At 40.7% G+C, this 11,279-nt stretch overlaps 1 protein-coding gene across 1 annotated transcript; it reads left to right on the forward strand.

Moving 5' to 3' along the window:
• The first annotated feature begins 9,966 nt into the window (after positions 1-9,966).
• On the forward strand, positions 9,967-10,926 carry LOC140613230 (olfactory receptor 5A1). The gene has a single exon (XM_072791790.1). The coding sequence runs from the start codon at positions 9,967-9,969 to the stop codon at positions 10,924-10,926; it is 960 nt and encodes a 319-aa protein (XP_072647891.1).
• Positions 10,927-11,279: the final 353 nt, after the last annotated feature.

The following is an 11,279-nucleotide window of genomic DNA, read 5'->3' on the forward strand; positions in this document are numbered from 1 at the left end:
CTTATAAAACAATCAATGTGATAGATCATATCAACAAGAGAATAAACAAGAACCATATTATTTTCTCAATAGATGCAGAGAAAGCATTTGACAAAATACAGCATCCATTCCTGATCAAAACTCTTCAGAGTGTAGGGATAGAGGGAACATCCCTCAGCATCCTAAAAGCCATCTACAAAAAGCCCACAGCAAATATAATTCTCAAGGGGAAACACTGGGAGCCTTTCCCCTAAGATAAGAACATGACAGGGATCTCCACTCTCACCACTGCTATTCAACATAGTACTAGAAGTCCTAGCCTCAGCAATCAGGCAACAAAAAGAAATAAAAGGCATTCAAATTGGCAAAAAGGAAGTCAAACTCTCCCTCTTCGCACATGACATGATACTGTACCTAGAAAACCCGAAAGACTCCACCCCAAGATTGCAAGAAATCATACAGCAATTCAGCAGTGTGCCAGGAAACAAAATCAATGCCCAGAAATCAGTGGCATTTCTCTACACTAACAATGAGACTGAAGAAAGAGAAATTAAGGAGTCAATCCCATTTACAATTTACCCAAAAGCATAAGATACCTAGGAATAAACCTAACCAAAGAGCTAAAGGATCTATATGCTAAAAACTACAGAACAGTTCTGAAAGAAATTGAGGAAGACACAAAGAGGTGGAAAAATATTCCATGCTCGTGGATTGGAAGAATTAATATTGTGAAAATGTCAATGTTACCCAGGGCAATTTACACATTCAATGCAATCCCTATCAAAATATCATGGACTTTCTTCAAAGAGTTGGAACAAATCATCTTAAGATTTGTGTGGAATCAGAAAAGACCCCAAATAGCCAGGGGAATTTTAAAAAAGAAAACCATATCTGGGGGCATCACAATGCCAGATTTCAGGTTGTACTACAAAGCTGTGGTCATCAAGACAGTGTGGTACTGGCACAAAAACAGACAGATCAGTGGAACAGAATAGAGAACCCAGAAGTGGACCCTGAACTTTATGGTCAACTAATATTCGATAAAGGAGGAAAGACTATCCATTGGAAGAAAGACAGTCTCTTCAATAAATGGTGCTGGGAAAATTGGACATCCACATGCAGAAGAATGAAACTAGACCACTCTCTTTCACCATACACAAAGATAAACTCAAAATGGATGAAAGATCTAAATGTGAGACAAGATTCCATCAAAATCCTAGAGAAGAACACAGGCAACACCCTTTTTGAACTCGGCCACAGTAACTTCTTGCAAGATACATCCACGAAGGCAAAAGAAACAAAAGCAAAAATGAACTATTGGGACTTCATCAAGATAAGAAGCTTTTGCACAGCAAAGGATACAGTCAACAAAACTCAAAGACAACCTACAGAATGGGAGAAGATATTTGCAAATGACGTATCAGATAAAGGGCTAGTTTCCAAGATCTATAAAGAACTTATTAAACTCAACACCAAAGAAACAAACAATCCAATCATGAAATGGGCAAAAGACATGAAGAGAAATCTCACAGAGGAAGACATAGACATGGCCAACATGCATATGAGAAAATGCTCTGCATCACTTGCCATCAGGGAAATACAAATCAAAACCACAATGAGATACCACCTCACACCGGTGAGAATGGGGCAAATTAACAAGGCAGGAAACAACAAATGTTGGAGGGGATGCGGAGAAAAGGGAACCCTCTTACACTGTTGGTGGGAATGTGAACTGGTACAGCCACTCTGGAAAACTGTGTGGAGGTTCCTCAAAGAGTTAAAAATAGACCTGCCCTACGACCCAGCAATTGCACTATTGGGGATTTACCCAAAGATACAGATGCAGTGAAACGCCGGGACACCTGCACCCCGATGTTTATAGCAGCAATGGCCATGATAGCCAAACTGTGGAAGGAGCCTCGGTGTCCAACGAAAGATGAATGGATAAAGAAGATGTGGTTTATGTATACAATGGAATATTACTCAGCTATTAGAAATGACAAATACCCACCATTTGCTTCAACGTGGATGGAACTGGAGGGTATTATGCTGAGTGAAGTAAGTCAGTCGGAGAAGGACAAACATTATATGGTCTCATTCATTTGGGGAATATAAATAATAGTGAAAGGGAATATAAGGGAAGGGAGAAGAAATGTGTGGGAAATATCAGAAAGGGAGACAGAACGTAAAGACTGCTAACTCTGGGAAACGAACTAGGGGTGGTAAAAGGGGAGGAGAGCGGGGGGTGGGAGTGAATGGGTGACGGGCACTGGGGGTTATTCTGTATGTTAGTAAATTGAACACCAATAAAAAAAAAAAAGAAAACCATAGATGGGGGCATCGCAATGCTGGATTTCAGATTGTATTACAAAGCTGTAGTCATCAAGACAGTGTGGTACTGGCACAAAAACAGACACATATATCAATGGAACAGAATAGAGAATCCAGAAATGGACCCTCAACTCTATGATCAACTAATATTTGACAAAGCAGGAAAGACTATCCACTGGAAAAAGGACAGTCTCTTCAATAAATGGTGCTGGGAAAATTGGGCAGCCACGTGCAGAAGAATGAAACTGGACCATTCTCTTACACCATACACAAAGATAAACTCGAAATGGATGAAAGATCTAAATGTGAGACAAGAATCCATCAAAATCCTAGAGGAGAACATAGGCAACACCCTTTTTGAACTTGGCCACAGCAACTTCTTGCAAGATACATCTATGAAGGCGAGGGAAACAAAAGCAGAAATAAACTATTGGGACTAAATCAAGATAAAAAGCTTCTGCACAGCAAAAGAAACAGTCAACAAAACTAAAAGACAACTACAGAATGGGAGAAGATATTTGCAAATGACTTATCAGATAAAGGGCTAGTATCCAAGATCTATAAAGAACTTATTAAACTCAACAACAAAGAAACAAACAATCCAATCATGAAATGGGCAAAAGACATAAACAGAAATCTCACAGAGGAAGACATAGACATGGCCAACAAGCACATGAGAAAATGTTCCGCATCACTGGCCATCAGGGAAATACAAATCAAAACCACAGTGAGATACCACCTCACACCAGTGAGAATGGTGAAAATGAGCAAGACAGGAAACCACAAATGTTGGAGAGGATGTGGAGAAAGAGGAACCTTCTTGCACTGTTGGTGGGAATGTGAACTGGTGCACCCACTCTGGAAAACTGTGTGGAGGTTCCTCAAAGAGTTAAAAATAGACCCGCCCTATGACCCAGCAATTGCACTACTGGAGATTTACCCCAAAGATGCAGATGCAATGAAATGCCGGGACACCTGTACCCCGATGTTTATAGCAGCAATGTCCACAATAGCCAAACTGTGGAAGGAGGCTCAGTGTTCATCGAAAGATGAATGGATAAAGAAGATGTGGTTTATGTATACAATGGAATATTACTCAGCCATTAGATACAACGAATACCCACCATTTGCTTGGACATGGATGGAACTGGAGGGTATTATGCTGAGTGAAGTAAGTCAACGGAGGACAAACATTATATGGTCTCATTCATTTGGGGAATATAAAAAATAGTGAAAGGGAATATAGGGGAAAGGAGAGAAAATGAGTGGGAAATATCAGTGAGGGTGACAGGACATGAGAGACACCTAACTCTGGGAAACGAACAATGGGTAGTGGAAAGGGAGGTGGGCGGGGGGTTGGGGTGACTGGGTGATGGGCACTGAGGGGGGCACTTGACAGGATAAGCACTGAGTGTTATGCTATATGTTGGCAAATTGAACTCCAATTTAAAAAATACCAAAAAAAAAGAAGAAAAAAAAAACATAATCAATGCTTGCACCATTCATATGCAGAGTTTGATGTCACCTAACCATGCATTCAAATATTGGATCAATCTCTGATTAGCTGCAAAATGTTGAGCAATTAGTTTCACTTTTCTGCGTATATGTACAGTTCTACTTTCTTTTGCAGACTAGGTGCTTATCTTGTCCCATATGTTCTTCTGCTACCCTGAGTTTATTCATCATGTTCTAGCAGAAGAGACTTCAAATAGCCTTGGGGGATCAGAGAAGCTAGCCATTGGGATAGAGTTTAATAAGCCTTTGTTTTCAGACCATTTATATGAGTATATGTTCTCCATACCACCCCAGAGATCAATTAACTACAAATCTGTGAGATTTGGGTAATACATTTCTTTCTATTCCATAAAAGACCCTCAAGGGCAAATGTAATGAAACATCTCCAAGGGGAATGGGAAAAACACCTCTCTCAAAATCATTTCCAGTCCCAGCTTTGAAACATTTTCAAAAAGACCCCAAATGCAGATATTAGCAGATACCAAAAGAGCTTCTTAAAGATTCTCTCTCTCTTCTTTCTGTATATTTTTCCCCTCCACTTTTCTGCCCACAAACACACATTCTATGCATCAAGTGGATATTTTTATCTTTGGCGAACAAACCAACCCCAAGCTTGCTCTCCCAGCTCATTAGCACTTCGGGAGATTGGAAGCAGTTACTGAAGCATGATTAGACTCCTTCCAAAGCAAAACTTAAGACACACATTGGCTAAAGGACAGACAAACAAGAGGAAGAAGGGTGAGTACAGTCATTCATCTTTTACTTTTTGTCTTCATACCCATGTTAATCTCACTTTATAGAACACTTTAGATCTACAAGCCCATGTAGATAACTAAGGAATTCTTTGGATTTGAGTTTTTCTCCATGTACCTCTCAATCCTGTATTTCCCACAATTCAGCCACAATCTTACCTTACCACTGCTTTGATGGGCTTCCTGGACTATGTTTGAGCCCTGGCAACTAGAAAGAGAATGCAGAGGGGATGAAATTTTGGAAGGAATTGTTATGCCCTTGAACAGAGCTCCAATTATTAGTAAGTGGTGTGAGAAGCAATCTGGAAGTGCTGTGATTGGGGCAGACTTCACACAGCAGATTTTCCAAACACCGCAGAGACTTCTAACCTCTAAAACCCTCCTCTGTTCTAACTGGTTGCCTGAATCTTACCCTCTGAATCTTAATTTCTGGACTAAGTTTTGGTACTTTTTGAATACTCATTTTATGTCGAGATTTGCACATTTGGGTGAAGGACAGACCTGAAAGAAGACCTTGAGGGCATCAAGCTCCTGCAAGGGTGTGAGGAGGGGCCATCATGGAGTGGAGGGTAGAGCCCAGAACAAGAATGATGGAGAGATCAGACAATCCATTCCTGTTCCCCAGTTTGGCTAAAGCTCTCCTTGTCATTATACCATGGTTTTTTTGTTGTGTTTGTTTTTAAGATTTATTTATTTGAGGGCCACCTGGGTGGCTCAGCAGTTGAGCATCTGCCTTTGGCTCAGGGCGTGATCCTGGGATCCTGGGATCGGTCCCGCATTAGGCTCCCTACAGAGAGCCTGCTTCTCCCTCTGCCTGTGTCTCTGCCTCTCTCTGTGTGTCTCTCATGAACAAATGAATGAATGAATGAATTCATAAATAAAATCTTTTTTAAAAAATAAAAGATTTATTTATTTGAAAGAGAAAGAGAGAGCCGGGGATAGTGGCAGACGGAGAAGGAGAGAGAATCCTCAAGCAGACTGCCTGCTGAGCACGGAGCCGGATCCAAGGACCTCGAGATCATGACATGAACCAAATCAAGAGTCTCCTGCTAAACCAACTGAGCCACCCAGGTGCTCCCTTCATACTGTTCTTTAATTCCATCCCCAAGTATGTGAAGCTCAGACTAAATAGACTTAGCACTTTCTTGCAGATATTTGGTAAAGTATGACCTGAGTTGTAAATCAACTTTACCAGTTCCCATCAATTCCTGAGTGTCTTCCGTGTGCAAGTTACTGTGCTAAGTGCCTGATTTTACTGTGTTATATCTTCACCATGGCCTTAAAGACTAGTGTTATTTACAAAGATGTGGCTCAGCATCTGTGAATGCAGTGAGGTCACTGAGTCTCCTGAACTCTCTTTTTTCAGCTGCTATTGATTATACTTATATGAAAGGATTGTATGGAAGTCTAGATTCAGACCAAACTAGCCCTCCACTCAGTTTGCTGCCAGTGAAGTTTTTTTCTCTCTGAAAAAAAGAGGCACCTCTTTGTGAGCAGAGCTCAATGATACAAAGTGCTCCAAGAACCTTGAAGATACTTTCTGTTTAATGTTCTAGGGTAAGATTCAGGGCATCCATGGGAGAGAATAAAACTCTGGATGTGCTTTTCCTCTTGTTCCAATTTGTCCAGATTCACTTTCTGTTTCTGGGGATGTGAAATTTCATCCTTAAATGTGAAAGTTCTCCCCTTGATGGCAACATTCTAATGGATTTGCAGTTGACCCAACAACCCACCACACCCCAACCCAGATCATTACAGTCTTCAACCTCACTCCCAAACATTTGTTACAAGCCTACATGACCCATCTGTGGACCCCTCATCTCAATCCACACCACATGAGGGGAAGTGTTTTCATTTTTTTAATAATAAATTTATTTTTTATTGGTGTTCAATTTGCCAACATACAGAATAACACCCAGTGTTTTCAAATAAGACTCTGTTCCTTAAAGAATTCTTTAAGGACTATGAGTCTTTTGCACATTATCTTAAGCAATCTTCCAATAACTCTAAGAAGTCAATGTTATCCCCATTGTACAAATGGAGGAATTGAACCTCAGAAAGGCTATATTAGTTGCCCAACACCCTATAGCTGGCAAGCAACAGAGGCAAGACGAGAATCGGGCTTGTCCTGAAGCCTACCCAGGATCATAACCACCACTTTATCCCCCTCGTTTTGCTGCTAACCTGAATAAGTGCTCCAAATGACCTTTAATCACATCAGAGACCTCAAGTTTCTACCTTACTAAGGGCTGAGCCTACACTAATGGGTGAAGGCACCAGCAGAGCTGTTTTCTTTTGCCCACAGTTTCTCTATGTAGCTATACATCAGTTCTAGACAATGCCAAACTTTGCTGCAGGTCTCTCTTCTTGAAGGGGAAAGAATTATCTCCTGATTATGGAAAGTCTACACACCTTTCACAGAAAGATGCAAACCCTCTGAGTATAAAGCTTAAAAACATACTGACAAGATTGGGATAAGTAGGATCTCTGAAACTCTGCACAATGATGGCATGGTGATGACCAAAAGGAGCTTTACATTCTCCACTCTCAAAATGTGAGGGTTTTAGCACTGAGAAGTCTGTAGCAGGAACCATTAAGAAAGAGTGGACCCCAATTCCAAGGGCGTCTCTCTGTGTGTAAGCTTCAAGAAGAAAGTTAAGGTCAATGAGACCTTGACTGGCAATGGGTAGATATGAATTGATTTATGAAAAACTAGGGTTATCAAAATAAAATGGCTCTTTTAAATTGAGCAAGAAAACTCAGAGCAAATAGAGAAAGTATTACTTCCCAAACTTGGAATGATTTCTATTCATAGTGCACAAATATTATAGAAAATTACAGAGCATTTTCTCATGGACATGGCCAACATGCACATGAGAAAATGCTCTGTAATTTTCTATAATATTTGTGCACTATGAAACAAACATCCACACACATATACATATATTTGCACATGTAAGGTGTACACCAAAATGTTAAGAGCTCTTATTTCAGGAAATAGAATGTCATAATATCTAGGTTTTTCTTTATTTTTTTGCATTGATCAGAAACTGCACATGATTTTTAGTTTCAACATTTCACAGTTATATATTGATCCAATTATTTCACAGCTCACAGATTGCTTTTAAATTCATAAAATGACACTTCCATTTTGAAATATAAAATGGAATTTATGAGATTCTCTATACTTCAAAGGGTGGGTAGAATAAGCTGAAAGTATAGTTTAAAAGACAAGTAAACCAAAGATACAGATGCAATGAAATGCTGGGACACCTGCACCCCGATGTTTCTAGCAGCAATGTCCACAATAGCCAAACTGTGGAAGGAGCCTCGGTGTCCATCAAAAGATGAATGGATAAAGAAGGTGTGGTTTATGTATAGAATGGAATATTACTCAGCCATTAGAAACGACAAATACCCACCATTTGCTTCGACGTGGATGGAACTGGAGGGTATTATGCTGAGTGAAATAAGTCAATCGGAGAAGGACAAACATTATATGGCCTCATTCATTTGGGGAATATAAATAATAGTGAAAGGGAATAAAGGGGAAAGAAGAAAAAAATAAGTGGGAAATATCAGAAAGGGAGACAGAACATGGAAGACTCCTAACTCTGGGAAACAAACTAGGGGTGGTGGAAGGGGAGGAGGGTGGGTGGTGGGGGTGACTGGGTGGCGGGCACTGAGGTGGGCACTTGATGGGATGAGCACTGGGTGTTATTCTGTATGCTGGAAAATTGAACACCAATAAAAAAATAAATTTATTATTTAAAAAAAATAAAAAAATAGAAGACGGGTAAGGTAATTTCATTGATTTCCAAATTATTAAGACCCAAGGAAGGATCAAAATATATCCCAAGCCTATAAGAGTCATTCACCGTGAGCCATGAGGCCCCTCTGACTGCACTTTTCCTTCTGTGGCGACAGGCCCTCAGCATCAGAGATCTGCTGACAGTGGGAGTTCTCTCCTGATTTATAGGGTTAAGACTTAGTCTGGGTGTGTATGTGTGTGGTGGGGGGGATTTTTATCCATGTGAACTGGATGGAATCAAACCCCTGATCATAAAAATATGCTTCATACGCTGAAAATTCTCAGAATTTGATCAAGTACATTTCATATTTAGGTTTAAACAACAAACACAGAGTACTTACTATAGGTCAACTATGTCCTAAAGGATATTAGATAGATAGATGATAGATAGATGATAGATAGATAGATAGATAGATAGATAATTGTTAGGTCGGCAGATTGAATGACAGATAGATATATAGATATATAGATCCTAATAACAAAATAAGTGCTATAACTATCTTTACAGAGATTTTACAGAGAGAGATAGAATGTCCAAGTGACTTGCCCAAGATCACACCTTTACTAAGTGGTAAATCTGGGGACTGGAGCCAGGCTGTCTAAATCCAGTCTCCATTCTTAACAACTGAATAGCTTAGAGCTCTGACTACAGGCAAATTTGAAATTGGAACCACATTGGTGTATTCAGATCTAATATTTGCCAATTGAGAGTATTTCTGCATACTCTGGCCTAATTCTTTGGATTAAAAACATTCTAAATATCTGATTGTTGCACAACTACAAAACTGAACCTGGTCCCTCTGTTAATTTCTCTGTTCCAGTATTCAAACTTGAATAAAGTGAGATGAATAGTTAATTCAGGGCATGAAATAACTTATCTGGGACACACAAAACTGTTCTGACAACTTTCACCTGGGACATACTATGTGTTAGCCACTTTACACACTTAGCCTTGTTTAATTCCTAAAAAGAAATGTCAAGTAGGTACTGTCACCCATTTTGGAAGATAAGGAGATAGGAGCCTAGAGATATTTGCTATCTCACTCAAAGTGACACAGGTACTAAGTGGAAGAGACAGGAACTGATCACAGAGAGTCTGAATCCAAAGCTTGAGTTCACATCAATCCTATTGTACTATATTTTAAAAAACAACAAATATTTAAGACACCAACTAAAATCGCCTTCTAAGAGAAACAATCTTTGCAATCAGAGAGGGGGACAAACTGAAGAGAGACTCTTAACCAAGGGAAACAAACTGAAGGTTACTGGAGTGGGGAAGGGGGTGAGGGGAATGGGGTAACTGGGTGATGGGCATTAGGAGGGCATGTGATGGGATGAGCACTGGTGTTATAGGCAAACTGATGAATTATTGAAAACTACATGTGAAACTAAGGATGTACTATGTGTTGGTAAATTGAATTTTTTAAAAAAGAATCGTTACATAAAGTTGTGATCCTCTGCAATACAGTACCTGCCCTCTCATGTATTTTGTGATTTTTTGTTGACTGATATCACCGGTAACATAGATTATCATTATTATGCCAGGTCTACATTTTGTCCTTGTGGTCCATTGGAACCATGTCCACAGTTAAGGCCTGGAACAGCTCTTCAGTGACCATGTTCATCCTCCTGGGATTTGCAGACCATCCAGAACTGCAGACTCTTCTCTTTGTGACCTTCCTGAGTATCTATCTTGTGACACTGGCCTGGAACCTGGCCCTCATCTTTCTGATCAGAAGTGACCCCCATCTGCACACACCCATGTACTTCTTCCTCAGCAACTTGTCCTTCATTGACATCTGTTATTCTTCCACAGTGGCCCCCAAGATGCTCACTGATTTCTTCCAGGAGCAAAAGACCATCTCGTTCTTGGGCTGTGCTGCTCAGTTTTTTTTCTTTGTCAGCATGGGTCTCACTGAGTGCTTCCTTCTGACTGCCATGGCATATGATCGATACGCAGCCATCTCCAACCCCTTGCTCTACACTGCCATCATGTCCCAGGGCCTCTGTACACGCATGGTGCTGGGGGCATATGTCGGTGGTTTCCTGAGCTCCTTGATCCAGGCCATCTCTATATTTCAGCTCCACTTCTGTGGACCCAATATCATCAACCATTTCTTCTGTGACCTTCCACCAGTCCTGGCACTTTCTTGCTCTGACACCTTCCCTAGTCAAGTGGTGAATTTTCTCATAGTGATCACTGTTGGGGGAACATCATTCCTCATCCTCCTCATCTCCTACAGTTACATAGGAGCTGCTGTCTTGAAGATCCGCTCAGTGGAAGGCCGAAGGAAAGCCTTCAACACATGTGCCTCGCATCTGATGGTGGTGACTCTTCTGTTTGGGACAGCTCTTTTCATGTACCTGCGGCCCAGCTCCAGCTACTCACTTGCCAGGGACAAGGTGGTGTCTGTCTTCTATTCGCTGGTGATCCCCATGCTGAACCCTCTCATTTACAGTCTAAGGAACAGAGATATCAAAGACGCCCTGTGGAAGGCATTGGAGAAGAAGAAAGTGTTTTTCCTAGATCATGATTGAAAATATATTTCTCTAAGCTGACAGAGACAAATGATCCTAACATCTATCTCCACGCCTGGCACTGACAAGGGAGACATCTTGTGTGCATGGCCATCTATCTGCTGACCCCACCATGGAGAGTCAAAAGGGGGAAGAGATTAGTTCAGCAAAAACACTGCCCCAGGATACCCTATTCTCACAATCAGTGTTACAACAACCACCTTTATTGGGTGCTTAATGTATTCCAGGTATATTATTTAACTAAATACTCATTGCAGCTCTACGACGCACATAGCACCATCTCCCTATTACAAATGAGGAAACGCAGTCCCAACAAGGAAGACTTATTTGCTCATACAGGGCCATACAGGAAG

The sequence above is a fragment of the Canis lupus genome, chromosome 21 (assembly GCF_048164855.1).
Source record: "Canis lupus baileyi chromosome 21, mCanLup2.hap1, whole genome shotgun sequence".
NCBI classification, from domain to species: domain Eukaryota; kingdom Metazoa; phylum Chordata; class Mammalia; order Carnivora; family Canidae; genus Canis; species Canis lupus.

Excerpts from the sequence above, each read along its gene's own strand:
- LOC140613230 (XM_072791790.1), top strand. The coding sequence starts at position 9,967 with ATGTCCACAGTTAAGGCCTGGAACAGCTCTTCAGTGACCATGTTCATC.